Source organism: Bos grunniens, chromosome 1, assembly GCF_055505025.1.
Source record: "Bos grunniens cultivar Pamir isolate PY7600 chromosome 1, Bosgru_T2T1.0, whole genome shotgun sequence".
NCBI classification, from domain to species: Eukaryota; Metazoa; Chordata; class Mammalia; order Artiodactyla; family Bovidae; genus Bos; species Bos grunniens.
In genome coordinates, this window is record NC_141165.1 from 154524323 (window position 1) to 154541205 (window position 16883).

The 16883-nt window shown below is 48.8% G+C and overlaps 1 protein-coding gene across 1 annotated transcript; it reads right to left on the reverse strand.

Annotated features, from left to right (window-relative positions):
• Positions 1 to 481: 481 nt before the first annotated feature.
• Positions 482 to 12578, reverse strand: CFAP298 (cilia and flagella associated protein 298). Its single transcript, XM_086413549.1, has 7 exons — positions 11743 to 12578; positions 9299 to 9466; positions 7533 to 7600; positions 4136 to 4294; positions 2697 to 2828; positions 1077 to 1172; positions 482 to 787 (listed from the first exon to the last, which is right to left on the reverse strand). Exons 1-7 carry the CDS (start codon positions 11879 to 11881, stop codon positions 677 to 679), a joined length of 873 nt encoding a protein of 290 aa, XP_086269675.1. The 5' UTR covers positions 11882 to 12578; the 3' UTR covers positions 482 to 676.
• Positions 12579 to 16883: the final 4305 nt, after the last annotated feature.

Below are 16883 nucleotides of genomic sequence, written 5' to 3' on the forward strand. Positions count from 1 at the left end.
GGCAGTCTAGGTGCCAAGCTCAGCACGCTGGGAGCTGCAGGCTGAGCCCACGGGGACAACCGTCTGTCACCAGGGTCTGTGTTCGGTTTCGGGAAAAGCCCAGAAATGACACAGGGATCTGTCCCGTTTCAAGGCTAGCCTGCTCTGGCCACCCAACTTCCCTCAAAGGAGCGGCCTTCACACCTGGAAGACAAGGCCAGCCAGGTTATCATCCGGGGGCTTTGAAGCTGGGAGACTACGGTTAGACCCTCTGACTGATCACGGCCGTCTCTGAAACAAGACTCAGCATCGGGCGGCCTCTAGTGGCCACTGATGGCCAAGTATCACAGTGGACCCGACTCACTGTGGCGGAAAAGGTACCTTCAACATCCTGAGAATGTACAATCAAACAATCAGGGAAGAAAAAGGAAACTATACCTCCAGTATCTAGCCAAAGAAAAGCCTCAAATAGTGGACAGATTATAAAAATAATTTAGCCAGATTCTTTTGAGGATGTGTTTATTACGTTCCAAAACCTTGAATAACTCACTTTTAAAAATTCAAACTGAAAGGAAAACTAGAGATTTCAACAACGTTCACAAAGGGCGCAGCTGTCTTGTTTTAAGCTAGGGTTATTGTCATTTTACCTAAAGAACGGTGAGCTAGTATTTCGGAAGGCTTCGTCAACGGGCAAACTTCATCTGGGTCTCCACTTTATGTCTTTTACTCCATGAAAATGTCTTTTCAAAGCAGTGTTATCTGCCCACGGAGAATTTAAACAGGAGTCATCATCATTTTCTTCCAGTTTCTAGAAACACATGGGTTTCGCTCAGGAGGGCATTCCAGGAAAGTGTTCTACAGAATCCACGACCAACCTCCCTGCTCCCCGCCTCCCCAGAGAAGCAGGACACCACCAGACTCTAACGCAGAGGGACACTGGCAGGGCCCCCACAGCCTTGGTGAGGCTGCAGCTCAGAAGGTCCCCCCGCCATGTCCTGCAGGACGCATGGCCCCCAGCTGCCCCAGGTGAGGCATCGGGGAGAGGAGTGAACACCCCAAGTGTCCGCTCTGGTGAAAACCCATTGGTCCCACGGTACCTTGAGCTCCTCCTGTCTTCGGTGATAGTAGAGCATCAGCTGTTTCTGCTCCTCGCTGCTAATGATGGGCTCTCGAGCTGGAGCTCCCTGGCCCCTCTGAAAAGACGAGGGGACAGCGCGTTGTGGGTGAAGGCCTTCTGTGGCTGACCCGGGAGGCTACAGCTCACGTCTTAGAACTGCCTTTGCTGCTGCGGTTGTTGTTTTGTGCTCCACTGGATCCACTCTTTTTGAGCCCGTGAACTGTAGCCACCAGGCTCCTCTGTCCCTGGGATTCTCCAGGCAAGAATACTGGAGTGGGTTGCCATTTCCTACTCCAGGGATCTTCTTGACCCAGGGATGGAATCCCCTGTCTGTTGGGTCTCCTGCACTGGCAGGCAGACTGTTTACCACTCTGCCACCTGGGAAGCCCAAAGCCCGAACTGTCCTTTGTGGATGGCTAAACAAGGCCATGGTGAAGCAGAAACTCCAATACTTTGGGCACCTGATGCAAAGAGCTGACTCACTTGAAAAGACCCTGATGCTGGGAAAGATTGAAGGCGGGAGGAGAAGGGGACGACAGAGGATGAGATGGTTGGATGGCATCACCGACTCAACGGACATGAGCTTGAGTAAACTCCAGGAGTTGGTGATGGACAGGGAGGCCTGGCGTGCTGCCGTCCATGGGGTCACAAGGAGTCGGACACGACTGAGCGACTGAACTGAACTGATCTGAAACAGGTCATGTATCTCTCATCATCCAAAGCAAATCGTCAAGGGAGTCTCACTCTTGCTCTGGGCCCTCACAGTGGAGGCTGGGGAGTGCATGTTGGTTACAGCCATTCCCAAGCCAGCCACTGCAGGTCTAGTGGGGAAGGGGTAGTGATAATCGTGGAGGCCACCCTGTTTCCCCTGAACTTTAGAGAACAGTTTAGGAGAGAGCACAGGACACAGCAACCTGCAGGCACACAGCTCTACACCAGGCCTTTACAGGTCTCCAGCCTTCCGCCTCGTTCACAGACCATCAGCACTCTGAAAAGCTTGAGACCAGTGCTCGGGGCTATATTTTTCATCTCGAGAAACGTTTGAGTTACTTGTAAGCCCTATTTTTAAAGTTAAAATCATCTTGGTACACTCTCCTTTCCCCTCAATTAAAAGGAACTCGAGGACTTCCCCAGTCGTCCAGAGGTTAAGAATCCGCCTGCCAGGGCAGGGGCACAGGTCAACGCCTTGTCTCGGAAGATTCCACACACTGACGAGCAGCTGAGCCCGTATACTGCAAATACCGAGCCTGAGCACCTAGAGCCCTGCTCTGCAAAGAGAAGCCCACACAGCACACTGAGGGGCCCCTGCTCAGCCCACCTGGAGAAAGCCCTTGAGCAGCAATGAAGACACCGCCCCGCCAGAAGGAAATAATATATTTTTTAAACTGAGAAAAAACAAACTCCAGATACTGTCAACTGATCTCCCTTTCCTTCCAGTTTTCGTTGCTCCGTATAGAGGACAGTTTTAAGCTTGGACCAAACAGGATTAGAGTGCCTGCATCGGGAGTTTTAAATCTTTCAGGTTTACTGTAAATTTTTACCAGTGTGAAAGTAAGTTAAAAAAAAACCAGCCGTGACACATTAAAGTCAAAGCGCTTACCTGCTGAATCTTGACGATGATTTTGGTTTTTTCATTCTTCCCCACGTAGTCTGAAAGCTTCTTGGTACGTCTCAGCTCCTTGGCTGCCCACCACAGCTGTGCCTCTGATTCTTTGATGACGTTGAGCCCTGCCTGGGGGCCACGGTTGAGAACGGGCTTTAAGGCTTCCTGGGCATTGGCATGGTCAGTGCCCCTCCCGGTGAGGGACAGGCTTCCGGCGCCCTGCCCTCTCGCCCCCCAGGGAGCACCAGCTTCCCTGCCCACTCACCGCCCTCGCTCACCTGGGCACCTTCCCGGTCAGTCTCCACTAGCGCCCTGACTCGGGTAACTTCCTGCTCTGGGAAGTGGGGGTATCCTATCTCATTGGCACCCTCATCCATGCATGATGTAAGGTCCCTCTGAGATGGATTTTTAGACTACGGCCAGGGAGGAAAACGGGGATCCTGCTGGGTGCTCGAATACAAAAGTCCTCGGCTCACGACAATTTCATCTGTGACTTATTGACCATGTGATGGTGTGAAAGGGATACACATTCAGTAGAAACCATACTTCAAATTTTGAATTTTCATCTCTTCTTGGCCTAGTGATAAGAGTGTGATATCTTCTTGGGATGCTGGGCCGTGGCGGTGAGCTTATGATCACCAGAGTAATCAACCAATACACTGACAACCATTCTGTACCAAATAACAGTTCTGTTTTTCACTTTCGGCACAGTATTTAGTAAATCACATTATAAAATAGGCTCTGTGCTGGATGATTTTTTTCTAACTGTTGGCTAATGTAAGTATTCTGGAGCACATTTCAGGCAGGTGAGGCTAAGCTATGATATTGAGGGCACTAAATGCATTTTCAATTTATTAATCTAATATTTCCAACTTACGTTAGGCTTGTTGGGACACAGCCCATCATAAGCTGAGGAGGACCTATGTGGGTATAACGGGGCTGTCAGTTTGCTTCTGCATCCCCCTCCTATGTAAGATGGCTCAGAGGAAAAGATACTGCCCCACAGGGTAAGGAATAAATGAGAAAAATGAGCGAAAGTGGATCATAAAGCTAAGAAAATATTCAGGAGCAAGAGGGAAGGCTAGAACACAAAACTCCATCAATGGGACCAAGACATCTGGCAGAAACAGGCAAAAATGAGGTTCCTGGCTTCCCAGTGCTTCCCATTTCCCAAAGCAAACGGGAAAAGTTCTCAGCTCCTCCCTCCTCTGCCGCTCCTGTGTGTGTGCGCCAAGCCCTCAACCAGGAGCAGATCTCTGCGGTCCTCCCCTGAATTCACAACCCTGCTCTGAAGCCGAGCCTAGCAAGATAGAAAGCTGTGTATGAAGCAAAAACTACATCAGGACAAATATGAGGTCAAATATGAGCGGCTTCTGCCCTGGGGCGGGGGTAGGCATGAACTCACATTATAGAGACCCCAAGAGCCACCCACATACCTGAGTCCCTGACAAATCTTCTTTATTTTCAAATTCCATCCGGATGGGATCGTACGGCGGCAGCCCCATGGGATAAACTATCATCACGGCACCTCGAAGCTGGTCCAAGGCGTCATTCACCATCTCCATGGTCATGCAGACATTGGCTTCTACTTGTTTCTGAAAGTGGTTGCGGGCACTGTTATCTATGATGTGGCCAATCAACTCAACAGATGTCAATCAGGTTCTTGTACAAGACCCACGCCAGCAAACAGAATCAGGTGGTGTTGCTACCCAAGTGATTCTGATCTGTCTGTGGGGCTGAGCCACAGCCACCATAGCCTCGGCGATAACGCAGAATATGAGCGGCATCGAGGGGGTGAAGTGCAGAGAACAGGGCAAGAATCCCAGGATCTTAGCTTCCCAACCAGGGATCGAACCCATGCCCCCTGCAGGGGAAGCGCAGAGTCTTTTTTTTTTGGTTTGTTTTTGGAAGCGCAGAGTCTTAACCACAGGACTGCCAGGGAACTCTGGTCGGGGACCTCATGCTTTAGCATGGTGTCTGCGCGAGCGCTGGATAGTCAGTGTTAGAGCCGAACTGAACTGCAGGCCCCCTAAGCTGACGTCTGAACACAAAGACTATCAGGGGGACTGTAAGTAAAGTGGTAACTGTGGAAACGAGGGGAGCAGTTGGGATTCAAGAGGCATCGTGGGAGTGGGTGGTATGGGACCAGACAAAGCATTCGGGTGACAGAGAGGCAGTGACGAAGGGAACCCTGATACACTGGCGGCTGTGTTAATAGAAATGAAAAGTCTGCAGGAAGGGCCAGCTCCCGGCTACAGAACACACGGCAGAGGAATCCATGAGTTTAGCCCTAGAAAACTTGAGTTTGAAGGGCTGGCTGGACTTCCAGGTGAAAGAAACCCAGGTTGCAAGTAAACAAGGGTGCTGGGGTACAGGACAGAGACTGGAGAATTATCTGTAGAGAGTGGAAGCTGGTATTTGGCAGAGAAGATAAAATGACAAGGAAGAAAGAACAGAAAGAGAAGAGAGCTGATGCTAACACACTTGGTGAAACACTGGATTTAAGCAGCAAGCTGAAGAGAAAACAGCAACCAGAAGCTGCGAGGGAGCCAGGACAGAGGAGACCCGTGGACGTGGTGCAAAGTCAGGCGTGACTCAGGAGTCAGATGGGAGAGGCTTCTGGATTTGCAGCTTGGGGGCCACTGGGGGCACCAAGGTAGTCATGTCTGTTGGGGGAAAGAAAACAGCGGCCAGGTTCTCAGAAACCCGGGAGGATCGGGCCTGAGGTTCTGGGGGCCTCTCTTGCCTTACCTACTCCCAGGATGGCTTATGAAATTGTTTCCAAGTCAGAAACCCCCATCACATGTATCGGGCCTCCCCAGGAGGGGCCCAGGCCCACAGGCGGTGCGAGGGTCCACCAGCCCCGGGGTCACCCGAGGGCAGTGGTCCCGACCACAGGACGCCACCCCCCCACCAATATGCCCAGACAGGGGCACCAGGGGGTCACTTTCTACAAAAGCTCCACTGATACCAAGGGCAGTGGTCCTGACCAGGTGCCACGGCAGGGGACAGACAAAGTCAAGGTGCGGCCTCAGGATGACAGATTCCCTGTGGTCCTGGGCTCCCGCTCTTGGCTGAGGGTGGGTCCCGGGGAGGAGTGCACAGATGTCACTGCCCACCCTCAAGGGGCCCCAGCTTGGATGCCCCACCACCTTCCACATTCCCCCGGAGGAACCTAAGTGATGGAGGCAGAGGCTCGGGGCCCAGGGGCTGGACGGTGGGCCTGCTGGGATCTGAGCACCCACCTACCTGCCGCGTGTTCTGACCCATGGGGCTAGCTGCCCCCCACGTGGCAGGTCTGGGGAGGTGGGAGCCAGGCCGGCTACATGTGGGGGCAGCGCGGAAGGGCCCTGGGTGAGAATCGAGCCCTGGCCCCACAAGCTCTGCCACTTTGGGCAAACTGCTGCAGAAAAGTGACTGGAAGACCTGTGAAAGCTGTCTCTAAACTATGAAATGACAACATAAAAATACACACAGGCAAAGGAAATAAGTGACATAAACGCATAGGAAGGATTTCCACAGGAGGAGGCATTGGGGAGTGGAGTGGGCAGAGCAGGGCCCAGGCCACTGCTCTCCTAATCTGCTCTGGGATGGGCCAACTTGACTACATGTTACTAGTTATTATCTATCCTTCTGGGCTTCCCTGGTGGCTCAGACGGTAAACAGTCTGCCTGCAATGCGGGAGACCCAGGTTCGATCTCTGGGTTGGAAAGATCCCTGGGAGAAGGAAATGGCAACCCACTTCAGCATTCTTGCCTGGAGAATCCCATGGATAGAGGAGCCTGTAGGCAAGCTACAGCTCAGGGGGTCACAAAGATTGGACATGACTGAGCGACTTTCACATTCATCCTTTTAAAAAAAAAGTCTCTGCAGCCAAATGCATTTTGTAAACCCTGGGTCGAACCGAAGCCTTTCCTATATTGACAGGCAGAAAAGCATGCTCCCCTGAATCACTTGAAGGATTCGCTGGCTTAGGAATCACAATGATATCCAGAGCACTAGGCAGAACAGGAGAAGCAGCAGTTATCCAGGAAGAAGACCCTGGATAACCCGGTGGAGGGAGGGTGGGGCAACGATCATCAGCAACACGTAAATAAAAGCCACTCAATTCCTGAAAAATCCTTAAATTACTGTCCTCCAGACTCACAGCCTATGCCTGTCAACAGTCTGACTTATGTTTCTCCTTCAATGAAGTATTTTGTGTGTAAGTACTTCAGATAATTACAAAGAGCTAACTCATAATACACACGTGTTGTGTCAATCAGATCCTGCAGATCCAGTGAGCGGCCACAAGGTTCGCATCTGCCCTATTCGTCTTTCTTTAGTTCTTAACGGACTACGACCCATAAAATAGATAAGCAGCAAGGATTTACTGAATAGCACGTGGACTTATATTCGGTATCTTGTAATAACTTATAATAACTTATAATCGGGTGGTGTACCTGAGAGTAACACAACATGGTAAATCAACTACAGCTCAACAAGAAGAAAAAAAAAGCATATGAGCACCAATTCATGTTTGAACTACATTTACACAAGCCAATAACCATTTTTGTCTGACCTGAAGAAACTGAGAGGATTGCGGGAAAGAAAGGGAAAGAAAAAAACAAGCTAAGGCCCACTCTAAACATGTTTGTTTCCTTTGCCTCTGGAAGGAAGGGTCAGGGGGCGGGGGGCCGGTGCGGTGGGAGAGGAGGAGAGAGACAGACAGAAAGAGAAAGAGAGAGAAAAAGAAAGAATGAAAAAAAGCTGGCTGGCAGATAACTCTGGAAGCCATTAACTGGAATTTGTATTTCAAAAGACAAGTTTTAGAATATCATTTAAAAAGCTAACCTTAGATATTATTGCTTTGGCTTCTTCTATAGTCTTCTTTATAACTTGCTTCATTTTTTCATTTGGAGCTAAAAATAAAAAAAGGGAAGGGGGAGAGAAACAGCCATCTTTAGGATTCTTCGTAACCCCTTCTGTCTGAGTCGGGAGGAAGTGAGATGAGAGAAAGTACAAGAATGGATCCAGGCAAAGGACATAGGAAAGCTGGACGTCAGAAGTTAGTTATTAGTTAGATCTCTCAAACTTGATACCCTTAATAAATAACACTGGTACTTAGTCATTGAAAATACTAGAAATACAAAACTGTACTAAAACAAAGTGATTAACACAATCTTGATTTAAAGATGAATAATGAACTGGTAATGTTCTGTTAACTGTTTTTACAAGTACCATGATTTATTTCTTTGATGCAATTTCAGCTAAAAAGCCAAAAAAAAAAAATCTCTCCAAATTGAGAATGGATTTAGGTATGAAAAGATGTGGAAGACAACCATTATTATTTTCTAGGTTAAAGTTCAAAATAAATACCATTAATAGAAATTCCTATTATCCTCAGTATTAATTTTTTTTTCTGAGTATGCAAAGGCTTTCTTTTGCATGGACACTTTCTTTCTTTTGCTTTTAAGAGTGTTTTAAGGGTATAATAGGTACTTAAGTGTTTGTTAACTGATCAATTATAATCTTTTAAAGGGAGCTTTTTATGCAGGTTAAAAGGGATATGGTATCAAAATAGGTTATCATCCCTTTTCCCCTCCAATCCCACACGAACAACCATATACTAAAAGGAGACTAATTTCTTCAGTTCTGCCTGTCCTAAACTGCTTTGTACAAGAGCGGCCTGTCCTCAATTCAAGTGGAGACCACTGGGCTGACATTTATTTCCTCTTTCCACACACAATCGCTAAATAAATTCTGATGTACAAACTGTAACAAAACATGCCCTGTGATATATTTTCAATGATTATCCCCTCAGACTATTAGATTGAACGATATGAAAATGCCAATTTTCAATTATTTGTTGCCTATAAAGTTGGTAATTTCTTGTGGTTCATCTACTACATTTAAAAGCTAGCTGAAACTTAGTAAGAGCAAGAAGACAGATGCCTTCTTTTCCATCTAATTCATCCTGGATTAGTGTTTTGCTGCTTCTGCTAAGTTGCTTCAGTCGTGTCTGACTCTGTGCGACCCCATAGACGGCAGCCCACCAGGCTCCCCCGTCCCTGGGATTCTCCAGGCAAGAACACTGGAGTGGGTTGCCATTTCCTTCTCCAATGCATGAAAGTGAAAAGTGAAAGTGAAGTCGCTGACTCTTTGCGACCCCGTGGACTGCAGCCTACCAGGCTCCTCCATCCATGGGGTTTTCCAGGCAAGAGTACTTGAGTGGGGTGCCATCGCTTTCTCCGAGCGTTTTGCTATAAGGAGTCAATAAGGGCTTCCCTGGTGACTCAGACACTAACGAATCTGCCTGCAATGCAGGAAACCCAGGGTTCAATCCCTGGGTCAGCAAGATCCCCTGGAGAAGGAAATGGCAACCCACTCCAGTATTCTTGCCTGGAGAATCCCATGGACAGAGGAGCCTGGCAGGCTACAGTCCATGGGGTCCCAAAAGAGTTCAACACAACTTAGCAACTAAACAACAACAAGGAATTATATGGTACAGTTTTTGTAATTTTGAATAGAAATACTGAGGTCAGTTTTTTAACTTGAAGACTGTTTTCACACTGATTGTTATATTCAGGCATGTGCAGAGAAGAAAAATGCTGGATTACCTTGTCCATTCCTCCGTCCAATGTCATCTTTTTTAAATACTGAGCCTCCACTAGGGATACACTTTTCACCCCATTCATCCTTTAATTTCAATTCTTCAATCTGTTCATCAGTCAGTCCTTGCATATTAGGAGGCAGAAATACACCATGTTCTGCTAATTCTTCCATTTCTTAAAAACAAGAGGAAATTAGACAATATGCATCACAGTCATTATTATAACACCTTACACTTCACTGGAATGGAAACTTCCTAGAGGTCAGGGGCCCGTTGGCTATTTTATTTAGCAGACACTTAGATGTCACTTGCTATGGCATACCTGTCCCTGACCTCTGACAAATGCGCACCGATGCATCCTAGATCAACAGAAGCAGAGTCTGGGGGCTCACCCACCGGAAACAGGCTGCAGTTTCTGTGCGCCAATCCTCTGTGCTATGTTATACCTCCTGGCATTCAGGAAGCATAAATTGAAATTCACTGAGAAGTTTAATACATACCCAACCCAAGGACTGAACCCAGGTTTCCTGCATTGCAGGCGGATGGTTTACCATCTGAGCTACTAGGAAAAGAATCCGCCTGCCAGATGTGGGTTGGATCCCTGAGTTGGGAAGATTTCCCTGGAAGAAATGGCACCCGACTCCAGTATTCTTGCCTGGAAAATTCCATAGGCAGAGGAGCCTGGCGGGCTACAGTCCATGGGGATGCAAAGAGTCAGACACGACTGAACAGGTAGCACAGATTAAATGAATGGGTTTCCCATTCACTAATGAGACTCTGAACAATCAGCACCACATTTCAATTGATAATTTCACAGAAAAAGAAGCTGAGGCCCTTTTCCCCCCAGATGCTTTGATTTTAAAATAACACTTAATTGAGCTTGGTCTGGAGTAGGTAAATTTTACTAAGAAACGATACATATGACCCACAAATGAGTTCTTAAGGAATGGATAGTTTATGATCCTTAAGGAGTACACTATGGTACAAAAATCAAACAATCACATCGTGGATCACATCTGGACTAACACACTGTCAAGTACTGTGCTGCCTAAGGCAACAGTTAGGAGCTTCAGGAGGCTCTGAGTGCTAACTCCTTTCAGTCCTGTCCGACTCTTTGCGACCCCATGGACTGTAGCCCATCAGGCATCCTCTGTCCATGGGATTCTCCAGGGAAAATTACTGGAGTAGGTTGCCATGTCCTCCTCCAGGGCTCTTACCAACTCAGGGACTGAACCCTGTGGCTTTTAAGTCTTCTGCATTGGCAGGCACATTACCGCTAGAATTTACATTTAAATGAATTGAAATAAAGAATGCAGTGTCTTGGCGGTGTTCAACAGCCACCTGTGATACCGGCCACCTACTCCAGTGTATTCTTGCCTGGAGAATCCCGTGGACAGACCACGGAGTAGCAAACAGTCGGACACGACTTACAGCAACTACCACTGCTAGACGGCACTGCCAGGGAACATCTCCGCGCGGTGGAAAGTTGCATTGGCCGTCACGGCTCCGGGGTTGGGGGTGGGGGGGTGGGGGTTGGGCGGGGGGCAGTGACCAAAACACTGTAACACGAGGATCAGGCTGTTTCCGAGAGCAGGGAACACGGAGGGAGGCAAGAACGCCGAGTCTCTCTCGCCCTTGAAAACCATCCCAAAGCTGGGTGGCTCTCCCACCCGCCCCAACCCCCCCCGGAGACTGCTCTATCTTCAAAGTCTCAAAAGAGAACACTCTTAAAAATCGGCCCGGGGATCGTCCCACCTCTCACACTTGTGGAGATCCCCTACACCTGCTCTGGGGTCCAGGCTCTCGGCTCTCTCCTGTGCCACCTCCCGTCTCCCCCCTCCCCCCTCCTCGGTTTCGGGACTTAGGTCGGTTTGTTTTGCTTAGAGGCCCAATCCCGACTCCCCAGGCCGTGGAACGGCCCGTCCCGTCTGCTCCGAGCACCCTTCCACGCGGTGCAGTCAGTTCAGTCGCTCAGTTGTGTCTAACTCTTTGGGACCCCATGGACTGCAGCACGCTAGGCTTCCCTGTCCATCACCAACTCCCGGAGTTTACGCAAACTCATCTCCACTGAGTCGGTGATGCCATCCAACCATCTCATCCTCTGTCATCCCCTTCTCCTCCCGCCTTCAATCTTTCATCAGGGTCTTTTCCAGTGAGTCAGTTCTTTGTATCAGGAAGTAATGGAGTTTCAGCTTCAGCATCAGTCCTTCCACTGAATATTCAGGACTGATTTCCCACGCGGTGCAGTCGCTCCTGGAAGCATCTCTGGGGAAACCCGTGGTCCCCATCTCAAGCCCGGCAGCTGCGCGTCTTCGCAAAGTCTTCACTGGCCTGACCCTCGGTCGCCCCTAGCCGGCCCGAGTAGGCCTGGCGGGTCCCGCCCAACTTCACCCCGTCCCCGCGGGCCCGGTTCTCTCCTCCCGTCCCAGGCCCCAAGCCGCCGGGCCGCACCTGACCAGATGCGCTGCGCCTTGAGCCGCGCGTTGTAGACCCGGGCCACCTGCGCAGTGAGTTCCTCCAGCTCCGAGCTCCCCGGCGCCTGCAGCAGGAACTGGCTCTCGTCGCCCCGCTTCACGTGCAGCAGAACCATGGTGGTTGCGGGAGCCCCGCCGGAAGGCCCGGGACAAGCGGCCTGAGGTCACCCACCCCCGCGGGCGGACAGCGAAGATCACCGACCAACGGTTGCCGGGAGGCCGGAACCCCGGGTTCGAGCGTTCGCGGTGCTGGGACTGGGCAGGGGAACTGGGGGAAACGGCTCCGCTCCCGGAAGTGGCTGTTGCCAGGAGCAACAGAGAAACAAGATCTGGGAGCGGGGAGAGGGAGGAGACTAGGGGGAAACAGTACCCGCTCTCGGAAGTGCCTGCTGCCAGGAGCAACAGAGAAACGCGATCTGAGGGCGGGGGTTGGGGCCCACGGCTCAAGGGCAGACCCTGAGGCTGGGGAAGCTACGGTGCGCGGGGACCCGGGCCTCCCTCCACTACCGGGACAGTAGGTGCAGCCGAGCAAAGGCTCCCGGACCGGCCCCCGCACCGCCGGAGCTGACTTCGCCGAGACCCCGCTCCCGGAAGTGGCTGTTGCCGTGGCAACCCTCAAACCGACCAGCCGGCTGAGGGGAGTTCTGGCCGCTGGGTCGTCTCGCCGGGGGCCCGAGATTCCATCCAGGGAGTTGGGAGGGGAGGCGCAGGGAGGTTGCTCGACCGGGAATGGGAAGGGGTGGCGGGCACCCAGAGACGCCAAGCCCCCACAGCAGTGTTCCCACCGTCGCTCGAGGCCTCGCCAGCCTTTCCGCCTTCCGCAGTCTCCACTTCCGGAAACGCCTCCGGCTGCTTCCGGTCTGGAGCGCTGAGGAGAGAGGCCGTGACGCACGGCTGAGGAGAGACCGTCGGCTGTTGGTTCTTTGGTCTTCAGGCCTGAGGAATTGGGGAACGTGCCCGTACTTCTCCATGCGGGGTGATTCGGATGCCCAAGTCTAGTGTATCTGGCGCGGCTGACGCCGGAACGACGCTCCCCAAACTGTCGTCATTCACTGTCCAGCAAAATTCTTATTAAAGGCAGTCGTGGGCGGCGCTGTTTATTCCCAAACAGGGCGGCAGGTCCAGGGTCACTGCTCTCACGGAGCTTATAATCAATGTAAGTGACAACAAGAAAGCAAACATAAACGGATAAGGCAGATTTTAAAAAGTAAAAAAACAAACAGGGTGATTGACTTTTTAGATAGGATGGTCAAGGAATGTCTTAAAGGGATGGGTAACATTTGCACTGAGTCCTTGCTCACGCACGAGGCGCTTGCAAAGCTATCGAAGTAGTGCAAGGTCCTCACCCCTGGTTGTCTCCTTGGAAGGGCCGTTGCCGAATACGAATTGATTTGAATTTTACAAGCACCTGGCACTCCGTGTACCTGAAACTTTTGACTCCCTGCGTTGAAATCTGTATCCCTGAAGTTCCCCGGGCAGAGGGAAGAAAGTGGGAGACTGTAGGCCTGGGAATGCGTCGAGGCAACCCAGAGCCTCATGTGAAGACTGCTAGAATGATACTGGATAGAAGGGGGATGGCGCCCAGCGGGGAGATAGGTGTGTTTTCGTCTCTAGTACTGTCAGGGCAGGGATCACTCAGACCCTGGAACATGCAGTACTGGTCAGACTGGCAAATGTCTTTTACCCAGAGGGAGAAAGGGGTCTACTGGGTTCACCTACCTCCTGACTGCTGGCTGTAGGATCCTCCTCCGATTTTCTCCTGAATCCAACTAAGTATCCATCAGGCCACTCCTGCTTAAAACTTGCTATATACAGCCTTCTAGGTAGTGAGAACCATTTATCCACACACTCATGTATTACAGACAGGGTCTCGGGGTATAATTTTTAATAAATGTAAAAGGAATGAAAAAAATAGAAAACCCATGTTTGTACTGGTCATCCAGTTCTGTACTTACCGACTTTACATTGTTGCTATTGTTTAGGTGCTAAGTTGTGTCCATAACCCCATGGACTGTACCCCACCAGCCTCTGGCCAAGGGATTCTCCAGGCAACAACACTGGAATGGGTTGCCATTTCCTTCTCCAAGGGATCTTCGTGCCCCGGGGATTGAACAGGGTCTCTGACTTGGCAGGCAGATTCTTTACCACTGGGCCACCATGGAAGCCCATTAACTACTCTGTCACAGGTCGAACACGTGCACCATCTTTAATCTTTGACAGCACTGCTATTTGCCTTTGTATTCTTACATTGCAGTCCTTTCTGTGCTTTCTTAAGGTCCTTTTCTTCTCACCCAGGCCGTGTCATACAAATTTTGTGTGTAGCTTTTCCTCATTGTAGTTTAAGTGATCATACATCATGCCAAAGCCTATTGTATTGTCACCCAAGTGGGTTCTGAATTTGAAGACAAATATGACATCTGTGTGTTCCTATGTACTTTGGCTTATCTAAATATTTTAGGTACTGTTTCCTTTCTAGGGTAAAGGGCATCTTATAAGCATTTGTATCTGCTGAAGCAATCCATTAGTAGTGATAAACACTCCAATACAGATAATTAATGGGGCACTCATGTTGACTGCTAGATATCAGGCAACCAGAGAGGAAAAGAATTTTTACTGTACTGAAAAAAAATTGTTTTAATACCATTAACACACGTATGTGGGACTTCCCCCATGGCTCAGCAGGTAAAGAATCTGGCTGCAATGCAGGAGATCCAGGAGATGTGGATTCGATCCTGGGTCAGGAAGCTTCTCCTGGAAAAAAGAAGTGGCAACCCACTCTAGTACTCTTGCCTGGAAAATCCCATGGCTTGGTGGGCTACAGTCCATAGGGTCACAGAGTTGTAAACAACTGAGGGACTGAGCATACATACATAACACACATATGTATCCCTAACAAATAGAGAACATTGTTTGGTATGTTTTAAATTTTATATAACTGATGTCATACGAAGATGACATTAGTTGAAAACGAAAATCATGGCATCTGGTCCCATCACGTCATGGGAAATAGATGGGGAAACAGTGGAAACAGTGTCAGACTTCATTTTTTTGGGCTCCAAAATCACTGCAGATGATGACTGCAGCCATGAAATTAAGACGCTTGCTCCTTAGAAGCAAAGTTATGGCCAACCTAGATAGCATATTGAAAAGCAGAGAGATTACTTTGCCAACAAAGGTCCGTCTAGTCAAGGCTATGGTTTTTCCAGTGGTCATGTATGGGTGTGAGTTGGACTGTGAAGAAAGCTGAGCACTGAAGAATTGATGCTTTTGAACTGTGGTGTTGGAGAAGACTCTTGAGAGTCCCTTGGACTGCAAGGAGACCCAACCAGTCCATTCTGAAGGAGATCAGCCCTGGGATTTCTTTGGAAGGAATGATGCTGAAGCTGAAACTCCAGTACTTTGGCCACCTCATGCGAAGAGTTGACTCATTGGAAAGGACTCTGATGCTGGGAGGGACTGGGGGCAGGAGGAGAAGGGGACGACAGAGGATGAGATGGCTGGATGGCATCACTGACTCGATGGACATGAGTCTGAATGAACTCCGGGAGTTGGTGATGGACAGAGAGGCCTGGCGTGCTGCGATTCATGGGGTCGCAAAGAGTCGGACACGATTGAGCGACTGAACGGAACAATGTCATACTGTACTATTTTGTACCTTGCTTTATGGTTCCATACTGAAATTTACTAGTATTTCACTCACTTATTTTCACTACTACATAGTATTCCACCAGAAATATGTCACTCCATCCCCTTCTTGAGGGTTAGTTTCTTTCCAGTTTTCACCATTACAAACAATGTGCATTCCTACTCCACTTGTCCTAGAATTTCTCTCCAAGTCAAATTTGTTGTGATAGAATATATGAACCTTACTGGACATTATTTATGTATTTTTTAAGTTAGTCATGTTTTGACTGTGCTGGGTCTTTGTTGCTCCCTGAAAGCGTTCTCTAGCTGTGGTGCACTGTCTTCTCATGGTGTGGCTTCTTTTGTTGCATAGCATGGGCTCTAACACTCAGGTTCAGCAGTTGGGGTGCATGGGCTTAGTTGCTCAGCAACATGTAGAATCTTCCTAGACCAGGGATTGAATCCATGTCCCCCTGCATTGGCAGGTGGATTCTTAACCACTGGACCACCAGGGAAGTCCTACTGGATGTTATGTAATTGTTCTCTAGAATTGCTGTGCCAATTTGCCCTCTCACCAACAATGTATGAGTTCCCATTTTTCCACGTTTGATATCTTGATGTGGTCAGACTTTTTTCCTAACATTAATAAAGTGGCATTTTGCTTTGTACATGAGTTTGGTTTTCCTGTGTCACCTCATGCTGGTAATTGTGGACCTGCAGGGCTTAGGATCTGGCTATAAATCATGTGGAGAGGCTGAAAGATAAGCTATAGACAGAGAAATATATTTACAAAGCACATATTCAATAGAGGTGGAGTCTCTAGAATATACAAAGAGCCCTCAAAACATGACAGTTAAAAAACAATCTATTTAGAAAATGGGCAAAAGACACATTTCACACACAAAAAGGCATCAGATGGCAAATAAGCACATGAAAACATGTTCACCATCATTAGCTCTTAGGGTAAAGACAAAGCCACGATGCAATTCAGGCAAAGATAAGAAAAAGTGGGTCACTCATAGATTGTTGATGGGAATGTAAAATGGTTCCATCATTCTAGCAGAAAATTTGGAAGCTTTTTAAAAATCCAAGCATGCTACCACTCTATGACCCAGCATGTACCCCTGGTCATTTATTCCAGAGAAATGAAAACTTACGTTCACATAAAAACCTGAGATGAGTGTTCAGAGCAGCTTCATTTATAATAGTCCCAAACTGGGAACACCCCAAATGTCCTTCAGTGGATGAATAAATGGTTAAACCAATTGTGATACATCCATACCATGGGATACTATATAACAATAAAAAGGAACACACTATTGAATCTCCAGAGAACTGTGCTGAGTAAAAAAGTCAAAAAAAAAAAAAATTATACACACATGATTCCATTTATGTAACATTCTTCAAGTAGCAAAATCATAGTGAATATGGACAACAGAATCTATTATGGAGAATAGATTAGTGGTTGCCAGAAGTTAAGGACACAGGAGAAGG

Bases quoted from the DNA above. Each gene is read 5' to 3' on its own strand.
- CFAP298 (XM_086413549.1), bottom strand. From the start codon at position 11,881: ATGGTTCTGCTGCACGTGAAGCGGGGCGACGAGAGCCAGTTCCTGCTG. The intron at 4,295-7,532 runs GTTAGCTTTTTA...AACCACTTTCAG, and splicing joins CCAAAGCAATAATATCTAAG to AAACAAGTAGAAGCCAATGT. The intron at 1,173-2,696 runs GTAAGCGCTTTG...TCGTCTTTTCAG, and splicing joins TCATCGTCAAGATTCAGCAG to AGGGGCCAGGGAGCTCCAGC.